This window comes from Lissotriton helveticus, chromosome 1_2 (assembly GCF_964261635.1).
Source record: "Lissotriton helveticus chromosome 1_2, aLisHel1.1, whole genome shotgun sequence".
Taxonomy (NCBI): domain Eukaryota; kingdom Metazoa; phylum Chordata; class Amphibia; order Caudata; family Salamandridae; genus Lissotriton; species Lissotriton helveticus.
In genome coordinates this window covers 164,536,264-164,557,384 of record NC_136058.1, presented here as the reverse complement: position 1 = coordinate 164,557,384, position 21,121 = coordinate 164,536,264, and the positions used below count along the sequence as shown (strand labels likewise).

Genomic DNA, 21,121 nt, shown 5'->3' with positions numbered 1-21,121 from the left:
GGCCTGATGGCTGCAGCTTTTAATCCTGCAGACAGACCTCTCAGCATAGCCCTTTTAACAGGCAGGTATCCTATTTTTTTAATGTTAAGTAAGTAGTCCCTTAGTAGGCCTTTTAGCCCACAAAGTAGGTGCAAGAACGTGGCATGTTCTTAAAGTGACAAGCCCCCAAACACAATTTTCACTGTAAAAGTCTACAGCTGATGCTATGAGAAAAACTAAAGTTCAAATAAAATTCTATTTTCAATTTTGGTTTGGGATAAGCTACAGAAATGGTTCAACCACTATTGTTAATAGTTATTTTTTAAAAATCAAATTAAATGGTGAAGGTAGATTTTTGTTAAATATTCAGTAAACATACTTTTTAGAAAGTTAAGACTTTGCCTTCCTACTGCTCAAGTAGGCTAATTGGCATAAGCCTGACAGTAGTTGCTCCCTTTTAGTGTGTTTCTCCTAATGAAGTATGAAAACTGCTTCCAGAGTAGAAACAATGGCTAAGGACTTTAGGTCGAAAACCTGAGTGTGAAGCCAACGCCCTGTTTATTGGCATCCACGCCTACTTGACCACGTGCCTTCAGATTATCCAGAATGCTGTAGCCAGACTTCTTTTTAACATCTCGCAGAGGTCTAGTGTAAGGCAGCATCTGCGTAGTCTGCATTGGCTGCCAGTGGTCCAACGGGTCCTGTTTAAGACCCTGGTTCTTTCATTCAGAGCCATTCACGGTTAAGGACCTCTCTATCTGAGGAGACTCTTCTCTCTGTATGTACCTAACCGCCCCCTCCGGTCGGTTAACCAGTGCCGGCTGGTTAGGCCACGATTTCACCAGGCACGTCTAGGCAGACAATCCGTCTTCGTGAAAGCAGCCAGTGCATGGAATGCTCTTCCTGCGCAGATTCGTGCCATCCAGGACCTTAATCTTTTTTAAAAATCACTAAAAACTCATCTTTTTACTATGACGCTATAATTCACACTTCTTATGCTTCTCTGCATGAGTTCGCGCCAGGACACTCCTGAGTATTTGAGCGCGCTACAAAACCACATATAACATAACATAACATGTGTTATGTTATGTTATGTTAAAAAAATTTAATATAGCGCAACTAACACCTGAAGGTTTCTTGGCGCTTGTGCTGAGGGAACGGAGAAAAAAAAGTGAGGATCAGGACTAATTGTAAGCCTCAGTAAACAGAAAGGTTTTGAGGAGGGATCTACTAGTGTAGGGGACTCCATGTGACTCCTCTTAGTTCAGGAATGGCATTATCTTGACAGGAAAGATGCGGTGACCTACCCATGGGTAATTAAGTCTAAAGTAAAACTTGGGGAAGAAAAACCCTTGATCCGAGGATTCAATGCAGCCAGCATGGTACCAGCTCAATTGGAGAGGGAGCTGGTCTTCGAACCAGTTTGTTGTGATTAAGGGAATTGAACTTTTCCCTAGGCATTCCCCTGGCTTGGACACCAGCCACTTCCAAAATCAAAAGGATTCTATTATATTGGAATTCACTTAGAATAGGGCACTGTGGGACAGGTTGCATTAAGTCAAACAGGATGTGCTGCAAAAGTGGGAGGGTTTGCCCGTGGGAACTTTTTCCTTAATTGTTAGAGAGTCTGCAGGAGTCAACCCCACCCACTGGCTAGCAAGACCTACACATGTGGCACCTGATCTCCAGCTTATCAGAACACTTTCTGCACCGGTGGCAGAACCGAAGAGGACTGGAGCTCCAGGATTGATTGGGTTCGCGTTAAATAAGGAATAAAGTCCCTCCCTTTCCTTCCTGCTCCATGCACAACCCCCAGGATCGGCATGGGGAGAGGAGCCTCTGTCTGGAGTGCCCGGCAGCATTTATTGAGAGTGCTCACCATTAATTAATGTTGCCAGCCGCCACTGCAACAAGCACAAGCATAGTAGGTTGTTCAAATGATGCCAAGCACTCTGGAGCAAAGAGTAAATCAAGAGTATGCCGCACCTGAGACTAGCTTGAGTGTCGCTAGCTCCAAATTAGCTTTTAAATGATTCAAGTTTAATCCACGCATTCATGACACAATATTATAGTTTACATTGCTTTGAATACATAGCGTGTGATCAAGTCATCAATAGATAAGGCAACAAGGAGGTTCTGACGCAGGAAAATTACAGAGGAGGATAATTTTGAAGGGTAAAAGTAGAAGGCACAAAATGTATCACCACTGCCTAAGAGCATTGACAAAATTGGCAGGATGTGATGGTAAGCAATATCGATTGAGGGGTTATTAAAGCTGTACCACCTCCTGATGTGGTGGTATGATATTTTGTAGTCTGACGTTTCTATTGTAAAATATTATACTTCAAGCACCTCAACTCTGTCCTCTTGACAATTAAGTATCTTTAGAATGGTTTTATCATTCACTAAGCTTTTTACACCAATGCCCCGAAATACTTGCTTCAAATATTGATTATTTGTCATGGAATTTGTTTATTTTATACCTCAGAATCTTTCTGGTGCTTCCTTTAACTAGAAATCAAACATGCCTAGCTCATGTTTCCTCTGGTGGGTTCATATGGAACTGTATTTCCTCCTCAAACCAGCAAAACCCCTCATGAAACATTTAAAGCAATACATGAAATGCATATTTTCAAGTTCTTGAAAAATTGTTTAAGTTCAATTGTTTTATATTGAGTCAGACAGTGTATGTGATCACACTCAGGATTTGTATTTTGTAATTCTTGACATGTATGTGAACAAACTGCAATCACAACTTTGTACGGTATCGCATACGCTGTTTTTCTGACCTGTTACTGTAATATTACCATGTATATGTCTGGTCAATGTTACTATTGAGTAAACCACTTAGTCATCTCATAGGACGTGTACACTCAATTGGTTTCTGGAAAATTGTGTTAAAAAAGCAGAAACTTTGCTATGCTTATTATGGGCACTTTTTGTTTCCAAATAGCATCGTCAGCAAAAATAGGCCTCATTGAGACGACAAGAGGACTTCTCCCTGGTGCAGGTAATTTACTGTCACCTAGTTATTTATTTGTAGATTTTAGTCCGAGACTGGTGCAGGATTCCATCCTGGTCTAGTCAAATTGTACATCTCTCCCCAAGAGTTGATAGAATTGAAATGACATCATAGGCGTTATCAGGTACTATCTGGTGTGTGTTGTTTGTCTGCAGGGGGCAGTCAGCGTTTACCACGTCTCATAGGACTGGGTCTTGCCAAAGAGCTAATTTTTACCGGAAGACAGGTGACTGGCGACCAGGCACTCTCCCTTGGGCTTGTTAACCACGCAGTAGCACAGAAGGAGTCTGGGGACGCCGCTTACCATAAGGCAATGGCCTTAGCGGAGGAGATTGTTCCTCAGGTCAGTATCTTATCTCTTTGTTTCTTAATGGCTTACTTAAAGTGCACTAAATGAATTAATTAATTAATGAATCACTACATTCAATTCTGATCAACGCTTTGTGTGATGTGCAATGGGCCGTCTTTCTATCACTGTATGTACATAGTGTTTTAGCATATGCAATTGGATATACCCACTTGGATTTGGTTTTTATTGAATTGCAGCATTTTCTATTTGTGACAGTTTAGTTCTTGACAAAATAAGGTATTTCTGTTCCAGTTGAACTTCATTGCATTGCTTCCCCGTGCCTGAGTCTTTACTTTAAAGGGGCCACAAGGATATTTCCGTTCATCCTGTTTTGTATTTGTTGCAAATGTTGTCTGCCAAGTTGGATGCTATCTTCAACCTTTGGAACATAAAATGGCATCAGAGAAGGACTTGGGCTTCAGTGTTCAGAGCTCCAACAGCGGCCAAAGTGCAGCGTTAAAGATAATTATTTTTTTTACTTTGTCAGCAAGTAAATTAGATTTTTTCTTCTGCGCCTTTGTTGCTCTAATCATCTAATGGATCTAGAAAAGACACTTCCGATCGTGCTTTGTTACTTCGAGATGCATAGGATAAAGCCAGGCCACAAAATGGTGAACAGCATAAATAAGAAGTGCTTAGGGAAAAAGTAAAGTATACTTACGGAAGATGTTTTTTTTTTTTTTTTTAACTTTGCAAAGGTAGGGTAAAGATGTTTCGAAAGGCGGATGGCCCATTGAAAAGAAACCCAACCCTCCAGCAACGTTGTGCAATAAAAGTAGCACTACAGCGTACACTATGTTCCCTTGACCAAAATTACACCTACACTGCATCCTTTCAAAGGGTCTTACATCAAAAGCTTTTAAACACATTTTTATTTATTTTATTAAATTAAATTTGACAACGGGCTAGCATAACAATCGCAGCGGTACATACTTCTTTTCCCCCTCTTCACATCAGTATACAGACTGAGCGTCATCCTTGTCGTTTTAGAAGTCTGAACTCGATGTATGTGTACATCATCATTTCAATTTATTAGAATCTGCTCCCCTACTCTTTCTTATTTTAAAAATGCGTCCCAGGACGGCAGAAACAGGGAGTCCTCGGCGTGAGGCTCGGCCGTTCGGGGACGGGAAGGATGGACAGGAAGGAAAAGGACTCTCTCTTTTCCTTCCTGTCCAGAGAAGGTAAGGACCGTGTCCACTTCTCCTGTTCAGTCGCTGTCAGCTGCTTTCCCCATCTCTCTTTCTTCCTCTTGCTCCTCTTCACTTGATGAATGAAAACTGTTGTTTCGAGAAACTGCTTTTTTATTCATTTATTTTTTCATTGAATAAACCAGAGGTTAAAGTAACGTTATAGTTAGGTGAACAATGTACACTGACACAAGTCTTTTATTCTGTACTGAACACATATCACTCACCGTGCATTAAGGCACTTTCACCGTGCACTCCCACACTTACTAACCTTCATTCATGCACCACTCACCCTGCACAGAGAGCATTAATACAATTCTCCCTGCACTCATACACTGCTCCCATACCTCTTATTAAGAATCCCATAGGCGAAACCAATGCAATTACTAAAGCTTGTTTTTTTCATGTCCGTGATTTGGAGCAGAAGGTTAGAAGATCAAAGAGTTGTTACTTCTAAAAAGCGAGGAAGAGAAGAGTGCTCATGGGCGGAAGCAGTGTTCAGACTTCATCACATGGCTAAATACCAAGCAATTGTGTAACTTGGCAGTGACATAAGCCCAAAAGATCACATGGACACATTGATAACAACTTTCCTAATTCTAACTTCTCTCACTCATAAACATCACTTTTTAGCTTTGAATTGTTCCATACAAAATCGGCAGTTTTTCACATTTATGAGTTGTAGCATCACATAAAAACGTTTGCCTCCGTGCCTGCATTGTTTCTGCCCTTCATCCAGTCGATTATGGGCCGCGCATGATGGTGGAGAAAGTAATTTGCCATTGCTTTATCAAATAGGGGCTTTATTGTATTGCATCGCTTATGTAACACACCCCAGGTCTGGTGCCAAATAGGTGTATTATGCAGAGTTCTCTGCGCTGTGTAGCAATTTTAGTCCCACCCTTAACACGGGTGTGTAAAATTAAAGAATGCACACACGTTGGGGTGATTTATGAGTCTTTATTCCCGGAGCGCCGGGAGAATTCGACTGGCTGCAGCGGTCGGCGCCAACACAATATGGCCGCCTTCCGCTTCCTGTGCTCTCCCCTTCCTGTTCCTGCTGCGGAACACTAGAACGTTACCACATATCTCCCCCCTTTAAACAACAACAAACTGTATACAAAAGTCTTACTTCCAGTCCACTTCATAGTCCTTGAATCTCTCTGGTACCTTTACTCTTCTTCCTGCTCGGGTCTCTACTCTCTCATTGTCTCTCTCTTTTCCTGTCGCCTTGCTCTCCGTCTTCTCTTTCGCCCCTTCTTCTCTGTCCTTCACAACTGCATTACTTCCATCCTTGCTTCTACTTCCTCCCTCCGTAGTCTCTCTCACTTCCCTTTCACCACTTGCCGCCGGATTCTCCGCACCATAGATCTTTTCTCCTTGCCTTTCTCGATCTTCACTTCCTCCATCCTCGAATACTTGCTCCGCTCCTTCCTCTACGTCCTCTTCCCACTTCAGTATTTTGCTGCACTTCGCCATTCTGTCCATGGACCAAACCTTTCCGTCGCTCAGGAGGGCCGACCGGGCAAAGGGTTCCACTACCTTGAGGGGTGGTGAAAACTTGCTTTCTCCCTTCTTCTTCATGATTGCTTGCTTCACTCTAACCCAATCACCCTTGGCTAGTTCAGCATCTCTGGTGTTACGTCTCTTGTTGTATTGTGCAGTGTAGATTGCTTGTGCTCTCTCCAGATTCTTTCTGACTACGGCTGGCGACCACTTGCTCTGTACCACCAATTTCCTCCACGCTGTGTTGTCCTTCGTGAACGCTTCTCTGCCTCGTAAAACCTTGAAGGGGCTGTAGCCTGTGCTCCCAGGTGTGATTCTGTAGGCCCAAATCATCTTCTCCAACTCCTTCTCCCAGTCCAGTCCATCCTCAATGGCTGCTTGTATGGTGCCCATTATCACACGGTTGAAACGCTCTACTTGGCCGTTGCCCGCTGGATGATAAATAGGCGTGTGCTTCACTTCGATGCCGTTTCTGTCGGTAAAAGCAGTCCACTTGGCTGACGTGAATTGGGGGCCGTTGTCGCAAGTGATGACCTTTGGAATGCCCTCTCTAACGAACGTGGCACGTAAGAAGCGAATCACTGCTTCGGTGTCTGCATGTTCTACAATTTCCAACTCCGGCCATTTAGAGTATTTGTCAATGACCACTACTGCGTACTTCTGAGTCCCTTCTTTGTCTAGGACCGGACCCATTATGTCCACAGATATCATTTCCCACGGGCCATCCGGGATAGGGAACTTTCCTAAAGGCGGTCTTAGCATACTCTGAGTCTTGTCAGCTTTCGCACATGACTCGCACGTGCGCACATGCCGTTCCACCTGTGCATTTATGGCCGGCCACCAGTACGCCGTCCGGGCCGAAGCTTTCGTTTTCGTGATCCCTTGGTGCCCCTCATGGAGTAAAGACATCAGGCGATCCAGGATGTTCTGTGGCGGGACCACTTTGTCGCCTCGGAGTAGGAAAACCGGGTTCTCTGCCAATGACAGTTCATCTCTGACCTCCCAGTACCTCTTCAATTCTTCCTTCAGGTGTCTCTTTTCTGGCCATCCATGTACTACATACCCTTTAACGGCCTCCAGATCCGTGTCTTCTTTGTAGGCCTTTTCCCAGTCCTGGACACTTATGACGTCTTCTGCGTCCTGGATGGTGGCCACTACATATCCTTCCCAGTTCTGCTTCCTTTCACTCCCTGCTTCATCCATGGCCGCTGCCCTACTCAGGAAGTCCGCCACTTTGTTTTGTGGACCTGGTATATGTTCCACTTCGTAGACGAAATCCAATAACCTGAGGGTCATCTTGGCGATTCGGGGCGTTGCGTGATCATGACCGCTTGATGTGAGGACCTGGACTAACGGCTTGTGGTCCGTCTTCACTAGGAATTTGGCTCCCCACAAATATTGTCTAAACTTCTCCATCGCCCAAACTACGGCCAGCATTTCCTTCTCCACCACGCTGAACTTCTCTTCGTTGGGGGCCAACGAGCGGGAAGCGAAACAGATAGTCGACAGCTCCCCTGACTTCTCCTTCTGCATCAGTACTGCCCCTAGGCCTCGGTCACTGGCGTCTGTGGTTAGAATGGATTCAGCATGCGGATCGAATCCCTTGAGGGGAATGGCCTTGCTCATCTCCTGTTTGAGGGTTTCGAACTCCATCTGTTCCTCCTTTCCCCACTGGAATCTGTTCTTTTCTTTGAGTAGTTGACGAATGAAGTGCGTTTTCGTTGCAAAATGAGGAATAAACTTGCTGTAATACTCGGCCATTCCGAGGAATGACCGAACGTCTTCTTTTCTTTCCGGAGTGGGTGCCTCCAGGATGGCCTTCATGTTCGTCTTCTTGGGAGTGATGCCTTGTCCACTCACCTCGTGGCCAAGGTATGTGACGGACTGGACTCCCAACTTGCATTTGGACCATTCCGCGGTCAGTCCGTTGTCTTGCAGTCTCTGTAGTACTTTGTGGAGCTTCGTATTGTGGTCATGCTTGGATTTCCCCATTATTAGGATGTCGTCCTGAAAGAAAAGGACATCCTTAAAGTCTTTCAACAGTTTGTGCATGATCTTTTGGAAAACTGCTGCGGCCGAGGCCAGGCCGAAGGGCATCCGCACAAATTCGTAGCACCCAAATGGAGTGATAAATGACGTAAGGTGACTGCATGATGGGTGAAGCTTCACTTGGTGATAGGCCGATGACAGGTCGACCGTGGAGAACCATTTGACGTCTTTTGTCATCGTCAACATCTCATTAATGCGTGGCAAGGGGAACTTGTCTATGATGATGTTTTTGTTTAACTCTCTGAGGTCCACACAGAGACGTACCTTGCCGTTGGGTTTTTGGGCTACGACTAGGGGGCGAAAGCCACTCTGCGCTCTCAATGGCTTTGATAACGCCTTCCCTTTCCAGTCTGTCCAGTTCACTTTGTACAGCCTCCCTGCTTCGGAACGGGATATTTCTCACTTTGTGCACCACAGGCACGGCACCTTCCTTCAACTTTGAGGTGTGTGTATTTCCCTAGTTCCCCGATCTGGCCGTTGAATACTTTGGGATACGCCGACTGCCACAACGCCACATCTTCTTTTACCTCCATGTCCATGAGCAAGATCTTTTCAATGCCTCCCGGGTTGAGCTGGATTCCTAACGCCCCTTGGTCTTTCCAACTCAGCACCGATGGGCCTTTCTCCGCGACATACAGCTTGCAATTTGCATGCCTGCCTCTGAATTCAAACATGAGAGGACAGTACCCCAACATGGGAATCTTTTGCCCCGTGTACGTGACTGGCCTCACATCCATGGGCTGAAGAGTTTCTTTGATTCGTGACGCAAAGTTGTCCTCCCAAACTCGCCTTTGAATGATGGAAATGGGCGCTCCACTGTCTGCTATCATTTCTAGTGGCATGCCCCCAATGTGCATGTCGAGTCGGGGTCTGTCGGAGTCCGAACCATCCATTTCTAGTATTTGGACATCGATGTACAGGAACTCCTCTTCTTCCGCCGTGTCGTCCCGGTCGCTAGCTTCCTCCTTCTGTTCCTGGTCTACTAATCGTACCGTGGCATTCTTGGGTTTCCTGCGACACACCTTTTCGTAGTGTCCGAAAATATTGCAGTAAGAGCATTTGGCTCTAAAAGCGGGGCATGCCTTGTCGTTGCCCAGATGGGCATAGCTACCACACCTGTAACACTGGGGTTTTCCTCCTTTATTGGACCTGCTTTCCGTCTGATGTTTGGTGGAGTTGTCATACCTTCCGCCTCCTTGGATTCTCCGCGTCTCGTTCTGTCTCGAACGTTCACTTCTATTTGGCGCCATTATCTTGCACACAGCCTGCAACTCTTGGGCCTCCTTCTTCGCTGCCTGAGCGCACATTTTTGATAACTCCGCTTTCTTGACCATTGCCCATATTTCTTTGAGTGGGGCATCGCCATTCACCCACAACTTCTCTTGAATGTGGGAGCTTGAAGTGTGCATAATGATTTGGTCCCTGATGAATTCATCCTGCAGCCCGCCAAATTTGCACGTGAGAGCCAATTTCCTTAACGCCACCACGTATTCGTCCACCGTTTCGCCGCCTTTTTGCTTCCTTTGGAAAAAATTGAATCTGTCTATGGCGACACACACCACCGGTCTGTAGTGTGCATCTAAGTCCGCGATGGCGTGATCGAATACCTCGGCGTCACCGGCATCTCTCTCACTCTTGACTATGGTGTCATACACCCTGAGCCCTTCTGGGCCTAAATGTGGAGCAAGATTTTTTTCTTTCTTTTGCTGGAAAACGGGGTGTCACCTTCCTCTTCTAGCGCCTCCAGATAGTTAAGAAAGTACCTTTTCCAGTCTTCCCACTTTCTTTCTGGTTCGCCGCATTTCGTCAAGAATGGTACAAGTTGAGTGAGGGACGTGCTCTGGGCTGCCATCGCTGGCGCGTTTCTTCTGTTTCCTGCCGCAGTACCTGCCCGCCTAGTTGGACTCCCTGGAGCGTCCTGTTCCCCCTCGTCTTCTTCTCTATGCTCCTCGTCACTCCCTTCCCCTTGTTCTCTCCTCGTGGGGTAGTCAGCGAGCCGCCTCCTGTACCTGGGTGCGAGGATCCTGATGCTTCCGCCCGTACCTGCTTGTCTGCCAGGGTGCCTGGTCACTCTGCAGGGACCCCAATGGTCTGCTGGTCCGGGTTCTGGGTGCCTCTATGGAGTGGGCGGTCTCCAGCTGCTTTGCAGCACCCTCGGTGCACTTAGGTCCGGGTAGTATGGAGTAGGGGCTCTCTCAGCTGCCCTGGACGTGGTTGGAGTGCTGCGGTGGCCTCAGGGGTTTGTCTGCCTCTTGCGCGCCAATTTCTGCTCCTCTGCCACGCTCCGGTAGAATATTCTGCACTCACGCGGAATGCGTGAGCTAGTGGTGCTGTCGCGTGTGTTCTGGGACTACATCCCGTAACTCGTCGCCATTGTAAAATTAAAGAATGCACACACGTTGGGGTGATTTATGAGTCTTTATTCCCGGAGCGCCGGGAGAATGCGACTGGCTGCAGCGGTCGGCGCCACCACAATATGGCCGCCTTCCGCTTCCTGTGCTCTTCCCTTCCTGTTCCTGCTGCGGAACACTAGAACGTTACCACAGGGTGAACCTAAGTTGTCATTGTCCCTTAGAGTTCTCATGTTTAGAAACATTCGGCTACTTTCTGATAAATTTACTAAAGTTTATACTTGTTTTTTGTAATTTTAATATCGGGAGTATATTGATGTTTTAAGGTGGTTTCAATGCATGTTTTATTCATTCGCTTGAATCACGTACATGTTTATGCTATAACTAGGGTGACCAGAATTTTAAAGCCAAAAACTCGGACATTTCACAAAAATAGAAGGACTACAATTTTACTTCAAGCGATGAGACTGCCCCTCAGCAGAGAACTGCTCAGTATCCCAGCTTTGTAAAACATAAAAAACACCTCCCACCATTTTCAGTCGACCATCTTCAAAAACGGGGACATGAGCTAAATTTCCTGAAATTTGCTGGGACAGCTGGTTAAAAACAGGGACCGTCCTGGCAAAACGGGGACGCCTGGTCACCCTAGCTATAACCCGACAGCTCCTACAGAACGAAAAGCATTGTTCTCCTGTAACACGCAAGCTTTGACAGGGTAGAAATAATGTTCTATTGTAACAAGAAAGCTTTAGCAGACCCGAAATGCCATAAAAAAACAAACGATAGAGAGGAAAATGTCCTAATGTTGGTGTATCCATAGTGAATAAATTCATGGATACGTCACCGCGTTTAGAAAACAAATCAGATATGTAGGAGGCAGTCTTCCTTGCAAGCGTCAGAAATGTATACCACTGCGTGACAGTATGGAAGCACATTGATGGACGTTTATCTTTATCTGCATTTACATATGTTGACTTTCTATTATGTACTAAGAAACAACGAACTTTGCAGGTTTAACGATGTTTACAGATGTTTGGTGCCACTGAGCATATGATTTAAATCATGTATAATGTGTACTTCTGAGTGAGCTCTTCCAGGATTAATATCCGTGAGCTGGAGAATGTGGAGCCCTGAAGCCAAATATACGTAAGAGAGGACAGAACACTGTTCTTGATAGGAACATTAGCGTTGGTACTGCTGCAACAAGTGAGGCTGCCGCCCCTGTTTAATGAACAGCAGAGTAAGAGGGATGAAGCCACCTCAAGGGGGCATTTAGTGGCAGAGGGGCTCTGATGCTGGGGTACCCCAGGTGGAAGGAGAGTGTAAGGCCCAGCTCACTATCAGGGCAAATCCACAGACATGTACACTCAGTCTTGTGCATAGTTGCATAGGTACACACAAGACGTAGGGGCTGAATTATATGTTGGCAGAAGGGGGTACTTCCTAATGATGACGGAGTACCCTTTCCGCCAACCTAAAGTTCCACCGCATTATTTAGAGTGGGGTGGACCTTCAGTGTGTAGACCTTGACTGAGTGGCCCATCAAACTTTCAGTGCATTCCCAGGGACCGCTGAAACAGCGGCTGCAGGAAATACAAGAGATAGCCGCAAAGGTAGCGCGTTATCTCTGAGCACAGCGGATGGAGTACTCCGCCATGGGGATGGTACTTACTCCATCGGGCTAAATTTAATTCAGCATCTTAATGTTTATTGGGGAAGTGTATATTGAATTCTAGCCGCAGCCAGCATTGCATTCGACAGAATGTTGGAGTTTCTCAAACTATTTGTGTTACCCAGCAACATTTTTTTAAGTCCATTGAATTGTTTATTTATATTTATGCCTGTTTCTCCTTTTTTTCAAAAGGCTCCAGTGGCAGTGAAAATGGCAAAACTTTCCATGAACAAGGGCTTTGAGGTAATTAGTTATGTCTGATATTAGTAAAACAAGTGACCTAGTATGCAACTGATAATTGCACACCTCGGATAACAGTTCTTTCTTACTTCACCCGATCTTAACTATGAGTGACAAGCAGATACATCCTTAGCTAACTCTTAGCATAATAAGGCCTATACTATGGTGGCACAATCCTGGGTGCAAATAACACACCTGATAAATACCAATGGCATGCGTGGGGGTCTCTGTTTATGGCTTTGCAATTTGTGTATTATCATGATAAATACACCTTGGAATGTGGAATGATGTGCTAGTGGTGCATGCTATCCCCTGTTTCAGGTTTTATCGGGTCAAAAATTGTCCTGCTAAAGCTCCTGTATGCACAATTTATACCCAGATTATAATCTGCTTTAGGCGCTTACCGGGCTGAAAAAGGATTTACGAAAGATATAGAAGATGGTCTAAGTGTTTCATGGTGGACATTTCATTGGATTGAGCAATAAAAGTTAAGCGATAATATATTTAGCCTGTGAAGAAATTAGAATATTGACTCCTAAGCGTCAAGCCACATAGTTGGGCTAGTCTTTGTGAAGCAAGGATCACTTATTGGCTAACTGGATCGAATCTCAAGTGGCTTACATAGAGCGATGGAGAAGAAGATGGTTGTTCAATAGTGTAGAACCTTGTTTGGAGACTAAGGAATGTCTTCTGGAAGTGAAATCTTTCTGCATCAGCACCCATGGGTAATCATTTCATTTAATTGAAAATAAATAATGTGTACCCTGTTTAGGCTACAAGAATTGTGCAATCTTCTCTGATAATTAGATGCGTAGTAGCGCAATAATGGTCTCTGAAAAAATATGTACCGCTTTATACTGCAAGATGTCTTATTTCTGTTTTTCTTGAAGCCTGCGATTCACTGGGAGAAATTGAAGTTTGGCATGTTTAATGTTGTAATGTTGAGGGAGACTATCCCCTTACCCATTATGATGGAAAAGTACTAAAGAATACATATTGTAATTCCTATTCGCTGGAGCCTAATAAATGCATCAATTTACATAATATTATCTCATGTTTGTATGAGGTTTGTAAACATCCTGATATCCAACTTTTCAATAGGACAGCTAAGGATAGAATTTAGTGGAGTGTGTCTTGAAATGTGGCGGAGAAAGAGAACCAATAGGAGGCATTTCTGGCTGTCATGAAGACTACAAGTAACGCGACTTACCTCCTCTGAGAAGCAGAATCAATCAAATATCTATGTGATGTCTCCAAACGGATGGGGCAGAGCAGATCACATCTGTGGGTGATACCGCTGAAAGACCACTCAGATCGCTAGCCAGACAGTCGCACTTCTGGTTAGCACCTCTAAAATCTAGTGTCACTTGAATGCACACTTGAGGCTTCTAGAAGGTTGCTTTACATGGGTGTAGTTACGGTTATGTCCTGTCTGTGCCAAGTTAGGACCTGTGTGGCTGAGGAGCAATGAGTCTCATAGGAAACTATGGTCTTATGCCAAAGTCGTTCATGTATCAGGCCAAAGCCTTTGGGGACTTCAAAGTCTAAAGGAGGTCAATCGCTTGCCAGGCAGAGGTTCCGGAGAGGACAGGGTTAGGGTGGAGACCGTCACATTCCATCTAGCATTCCTCTGCAAGGCTGGCTATGCTATGTCTGTCAGTCACATGTCATATCAGTGGCTCTGGAAGGCTGCAGAGTCACAAATAGTCACATGTTGGTCGAAAGCTTCTAGATTGTTGATTGGGATTGAGCAATTTGAATCATGCATCTGGTGGCATCAGTCTTCAAGAAGCCCTGTATATCTGAAGATTAGAATAATAGGGCTGGTCTTGACTAGGGCATGTTAGGAGAATGCCTGTAAGTCTTGGATGGGGTCAATCATGTTGGAGAAGTGCCTCAGACAGTAAGGTATAAAATGTCAGTTCAGAATCCTGCAGCCTGTGAGGGGGAGTGGTAGACTTTTAATACTGAAGACAGTTAATCACGAAGATGCCTTTTCTGTTCCTAGCCGTCTTTAAATATATTGAACAGTCACTTGCCCTTATATTTTTCTTTCCGTCTGTCTTGAAATTACATTTTGCCTTATACAATCTTCAAATCTCAGATGCTGTGTGTGGGCCCTGAAAAATATTGACCCTTCAAGCTATATTCTTTGTTTCTTGAAGCTGTGGTGATTCATTCACTCATGTACTTCTTAAGCTGTTTCCATTAATGCCCACACTAAAACATTTTTCACTGATAACACACAACATCAACATCATCTCCTATGCTGACAACACCCAACTCATCCTCTCAGCTTACCCCACTGCAATGAAAGCCAACTTCCACAACTGCATAAGGAGCGCCCAGCCTGGATGAAAGACATCTACATGAAGCTCAACATGGACAAGACTGAAGTGTGATCTTCGGCAGACACACCACTCTCTGAAATGACTCCAGGTGGCCATCAGAGCTCAGCCCTGCACCCACTCCAAAAGCACATGCCTGCAACCGTGGCATCATCCTTGACAGCGGACTCTCCATGAAACAGGACATTTCCCTCTCCTCAACCTGCTACATCAGACTCCACATACTCCATAGAATTTTCAAATTGATACTCATCAACACCAGGAAAACAGTGACACAGGCCCTCATCAGCCGGCTCGACTACGGCAACACACACTATGCAGGAACCAACAGCAAACTCATAAGAAGACTCCAGATGATCCAGAACAGCAGCCTGACTGATCCTCAACCTGCCCAAAAGGACCCATATCACCCAACACCTGAGACCCCTCCACTGGCTCCCAATCAAGAAGAGATGCCAATTCAAGCTCATGCCTACAAAGCGCTCGATGACCAAGGACCTGCATACATGAACCACCGAGTGAACTTACACCAACCACCCAGAAATGTCTGCTCCGTCCACCTCACCCAGATATCCCGCATCCGTCAGGATGTTTCTTCTCCCACCTCACCGCCAAATCCTGAAACGCTCTCCTCTTCACCTCCAAACCGCACCATCATTGACATACTTCAGGAAAGGACTCAAGACCTGGCTCTTCGAATAAACTCCTGCAGCACAGCGTCTGGATACCCTCATGGGTGATCAGCTGTGCTATACAAGAACTGATTGATTAATTGAATGATTGTGTTGGTACTCTTTTTCTGGATTGTAAATGACAAGAAGTGGGACATTGGGTTTCCTTTCTTGTTCTGCACTTCAAGTGATTGCTCCTGTGGGTTCTGGTAACTCTGTGGAGCTGTCTACAGATTTTGATATTCCCAAATATGTATAAAGTCCCCTTTTAAGGCCCATTTGTTTTCATCCAGCTTTGCTACACAGGTTGCTAAGAAATCCCTCTTCATTCATGTCAGAAACACTTTTCTGTATTGCAAAACAGTTTTCCTCCAAGAACATTTCCCTTCAGTTTGACACATAGCATGCATGTGTGTGTGTGTGTGTAAGTATTTGGTATTCATACAGCACAAACCTAGCCAAAAGGCAGCTTAGCACTGCACAGGGTCAAAGACAGACGCAGTCAAAGTGTTGGTTCGAGTGGTAGCTGATTTCCAAGAGCGAAAGTGGACTGTTACTTCATCATTATGTTGTGTTCTTTAAAGAGGTGCACCTCAAAAAACACGAAATTACTCTTTATTCTGATGATGATCTTCTTGCACTGGAATCCACACTCTTCTCTTGGTAGTGACTGATCTTCTTAAATCTTTTGAAGAAGTCTCACGCTACAAGATTGACTATGAGAAGTCTGAGGCTGTAAATCTAACCCTTCCAGAAGATGAAGCTAAAGAATTAGAACAGTTGCTTCCATTCTGATGCGACAAGTAAAACATTAAATTCCTAGAGGACAATATCACTCAATCTTGCACAGCTCTTGTAGACACCAACCACCCCTTTCTAATAGCCGCCATTAAATGAGACCTAGAGGCCTGGAGATTATTTATGATTTCCTGGCTTGGAATGATTAGCACTATCAAAATAAATGTCCTCCTGAAGCTTTTATATTTGTTTTAGGCCCTCCTGGTTTGGGCAGATTGACGTTATCTGAATAGTATTATAAAGCTTGTCTCCCAGCTTGTGTGGAGGGATAAGAACCCTAGGCTCTCCCAGAATGTTTTCATTCATGCAAGAGACAATGGTGGGATTATCCTGCTTAGTATTCCCCATTGTTACGCTATGGCCCAATTGAGAATAGCTGTGGAATGGTCCAAGGCAGAATCTGGAAGAATTGTATCCATATGGACCATGCAATAATACATAGGCCCTTAAGGAACTTAATTATGGGCCAATTAGAAGCACGGGCCTCCCAGTGCCTATCTGAGTACACCAGTTATTACCACCATACTGATCTGGGACAGCGTGGTCATCGGTGGTCTCCTACCCCCATCCACATTAATGGGTAATCAAGGGAACTTACCCCTGCTAAGTGGGACAGTCCCGCAATGGTGGAGGGGGGGTGGAATAATGTCTGGCATGTATTGGTTTACCTATCCTAAACGTTTTGAACAATCCAAAGCTGAATTATGCCTCCCTATAAGGAATGCCTACGACATGCATAAATCAGACACTGAATCCCTTATCCATGCATCTGACAGGCAGCTACTAAAGAGAAGATGGCTTTTGAGATACTCTTCCTTGAACTAATAGGTACCCAGGCAGCATTTAAAGTTTTTATTGGGAATTAGTTGCACATTAGACATTGCAACATTGACGACACAACAGGGAATGGGAATGGATACAGAGTAGGCAGGCCTTCGATTAGAGTGAAGAGAGTTGGCAGGGCCAGGGACTTTCAGATCCATAGCAGGCAGGGAACTCCCATGCAAATTATGATATCGGCGGCATTACACCTCCCCCTCTGTCCTTACTGGATGTTTCCTAATGCAAATCCCAGATGCTGCAGGGGGTGTGATGCCATAGGAGACTTATTACACACTTGGTGGTAATATCCAAGGATTCCCCCACTTCCCCCTAAGGCAAAAGCTAAGTGTGAGTGGCAAATGGTTTTTACAGTGTGTGGGGTCTGCAAAATTGAGCCTAGCATTCAACTGGAAGTAAAAGGACACACTTCCTTTGTTATTATCATTTTAGTTTTCCTTTAACTACTGCTTGGAGGAGCCGCTGCTGCTGTCAGGCACAGGATACAGACCCGTAACTGCTGTTAATTTCCACCCTAGCATCAAGAAATGCAGAGTACAACTATATATTTCTACTATATGAAACAAATATATATAAAAAACTGACACTATTTAAAAAAAAATCTTGAACTATGAACTTGAATTGGAAGTGGATTTCTAAAGCGCGTAGCTACCCGTGGGCGTCCCAGCGCTGGACTCGTCAGATTGTGTCTGTGATCGGAGTGACCTAGGGAAACAGCCAAGTTTTCAATAGTTTGCGGAAAGCTAGTAGATTGGTTTCCCTCTGGATGTTGAGGGGTAGGGAGTTCCACAGCCTAGGGGCATTATATGAAAAGAGACGTCCCCCTGATCGTGCTCTTTTGAGTCTGGGGACGCTTGCCAGGGAGAGGTGGTCAGATCCTAGCTTCCTGTTGGCTTTGTGTGGTTTGACCAGGGGTCTCAAGATAGGGGGTCCCTTGTTTTGAAGGATTTTGTGAGTGATGCAGAGGGTTTTAAAAGTGATTCTTTCAGAGATTGGAAGCCAGTGTAGGGAGTTAAGGGCGGGCTTTGCAGAGCATCGGTGTTTTGTGCCTGTAAGCAGCCTGGCTGCTGCGTTCTGGACATGTTGGAGTTTGTTGATGACCGATTTCGGAGCGCCAAGATATAGAGCGTTTCCGTAGTCCAGCCTCGACATAATGAGGCCCTGAATGAGGAGTTTCCTGGATTGAGGGGGTCTGAGGGGGAGGATTTTGCGTGCAGTGCGCAGGAGGCCGAAGCAGGTTCCAGCGGTTTTCCTGGCTTGTGTGTGGAAGTTGAGGTCCTGGTCGAGCCAGACACCTAGGTTCTTTATTTCTTTTTTTGGGGTGGGGGTTGTTCCCATGCAGGGTGGCCACACAAGATTGGTGGGGAGTTTGGATGGATTGCCTAACAATAGGATCTCGGATTTCTCCCCATTAAGTTTGAGGAGAGATTCGCTCATCCAGTTAGAGATGTTAATGAGGCACGCGGATAGGTTTTCCTGACACTGGGCTGACTGGTTTAGGGAAACAACCAGTTGGGTGTCGTCGGCATACATGGCTACCTTTATGCCGAAAGGTGCTAAAGGTAGTCATGTATGCCGACGACAACTGAAAAATGCATTTAAAAGAATAATTGTCTGGTGGTGGTTTTTCTTTTGCATACGAGCTGTTGTAAGTTATGTTTCATAAGTCCAGAATGTAAATGTAATGGGAACTAATGCGAACATCTTTCTAAGGCTTTTGTTTTTACATCATATCGAAATTGTATAATTTCTAATCATCACTTCATCGTTTTTTGTAGGTTGACATTGCATCAGGAATGTCTATCGAAGGAATGTGTTATGCACAGGTATGTAATCCTAAACCTATGAGGCATTTCATGCTCATGGTAGCCTTTTTTGCAGGTGCAACCTGACATCTGCACTCCACTAGATGGAAGGCAGCTGAATATTTGTCCATGAATGCTGTTGCCAGTCTGAGTCTATGCAACTGATGTGTTTACATCTGTGCTGTTGTATAATCATGTCCACTAATATTTACTCGTATGCACAGACCAGGCAACCACCTTGCAAACATACGGGGGACTCCCTAGATGAAAGTTAACCTACAGCTCTGATGTTCCTTGAATGCTGAATGGGATTTCAGGAGCTTCCCTAGAGGTGGCCCAATCATTCCTTGAGAACTGTATCCAAGTAACCTAGGCATTAAGTCCATTGGATCTCTCAAGTGCTAGGTCTATGTTCCATCTCCCGCTTCATTTAGCGCCTTGTGCATTCACTGCCATAGGTAAATGAATAGCGGCATCTGTCTTTCTAGATATTTGCAGCCAACACACAGATCCCTCTGCTTGTGGAACAGAAATATTTATGGATGATGGATTGCTATTTATGTCTTTATTTTGGCAAAATTGAGTCAATAATATTGTGCGATTCTGAGGTAAGGGAGATTTTAGCTACTATCTAGGATCTGACCTTACTGTCTGTCAACCATCTATCCAGTTCAACTGTAGTGCTGGGCGTTATTAATCTTATAGATACACACACACAAATAATGTTTAAAATGGAAAATCCCAGCGGTTAAAGTGACATTATAGTTAGGTGTTGGAATGAGGCACAACCTAACGTGCAACAAAAAACACTGAAATACGACATTTCTAGTTTAGTGTACTAAATAGAACTTGCTCCTCCATCATGCACTGTTTATGACCTCACATATTACATCACTTATGACATGTTAAATGACACCAAACATAACATCTCAGTCATAGCCTTCGGCCAGAACACACATAGGACTCGGACTCATTGCTAGGCTCTGGACCCAACACTCCTTTTTGCTGAATCTGTGACCCTCGAAACCTGCTATTCACTTGAATGCATTCCAGTGAGGATGGTGACCCTGAGTCATGTAATGGCCGTCACAACATGGGAGCTCCATCAGGGATCAACCACATGCCCCTGGGGGTTAGGGTATGCTCACCTTGTCCTCTTATATGTTTTATTCATTCAGTTTCAGGACACAGGAACAATGTCTTAGAGTCCTCTAATGGCTGCTTCTACATATTTGTCATGTTTTGGCCAGCCAATCAGGATTGACTACAACCTTCAGCCAATCAGAGCTTAACCCCTTCGCTGCAGCACGAATTTCGCCGTGGTGCGAGGGGGGCGGGGTTGGGCGTGGCACGGCGCTCAGGTACTTATGACGGCTCACAGCCATCATAAATCATGGTGGGCGTGTGCTCATGACGGCGGAGAGCCATCAGAACTCTGCCCACAGGCAGGGAATTAACCGCACGTGGGTGGAGCGGCAACGTTCTGACGGCTCACAGCCGTCATGAGCACACGTCTACTGTGACTCATGACGGCCGGGAGCGGTTATGGGCACCGAAGGTGTTAATAGTCCCCTTCGTGACCACCAGATCACCTCTTTAAATGCAAATTTTTTTTTTTAAAAGGGCGAATTTCACACAAAATTACAAAACGCACACTTTCTGAGTACAGTTCTGACTTTTTGATTTTGGAAAAAGGGGGTGGTGATGGACAGAGTTTCTGATTGATGCAGAATACTCTTACCAAGTCAAGAGATCATGGTTTTAATCCATCACCTGTTTTTTAGCTCATTGCACCATCCCAGCTCAGAACCTGGCTATATGCAAATTAGTCTGTTCCTGTCCCAGTGCATGATGGGAACAGGGCAAACTAAACTAGCAAGCCAATTCTTATACTGGGAAGGAGACAAGCTTCCGGGGACCGGTTTCTGGCATCACAGCCTTCGTCGGCCCGGCTTGCTTGAATCCTGATGGTGCAATGAGCAAGGGACTCACGTCTGAGTATACCCTCCCACACATAGTGTGGATAAAATCGATTTTGGAAAAAGGGGGTGGTGATGGACAGAGTTTCTGATTGATGCAGAATACTCTTACCAAGTCAAGAGATCATGGTTTTAATCCATCACCTGTTTTTTAGCTCATTGCACCATCGCAGCTCAGAACCTGGCTATATGCAAATTAGTCTGTTCCTGTCCCAGTGCATGATGGGAACAGGGCAAACTAAACTACCAAGCCAATTCTTATACTGGGAAGGAGACAAGCTTCCGGGGACCGGTTTCTGGCATCACAGCCTTCGTCGGCCCG

At 45.1% G+C, this 21,121-nt stretch overlaps 1 protein-coding gene across 2 annotated transcripts in view; it reads left to right on the top strand.

Annotated features, from left to right (window-relative positions):
• ECHDC2 (enoyl-CoA hydratase domain containing 2) overlaps positions 1-21,121 on the top strand; it is a 164,484-nt gene that overhangs the window by 130,415 nt on the left and 12,948 nt on the right. For both annotated transcript variants that reach the window (XM_078670530.1, XM_078670527.1), the window contains 4 exons: positions 2,933-2,989; positions 3,157-3,344; positions 12,311-12,361; positions 18,794-18,841. In XM_078670530.1, coding sequence (XP_078526656.1) covers positions 2,933-2,989; positions 3,157-3,344; positions 12,311-12,361; positions 18,794-18,841 — 344 coding nt within the window. The remainder of the gene's footprint in view (positions 1-2,932; positions 2,990-3,156; positions 3,345-12,310; positions 12,362-18,793; positions 18,842-21,121) is intronic.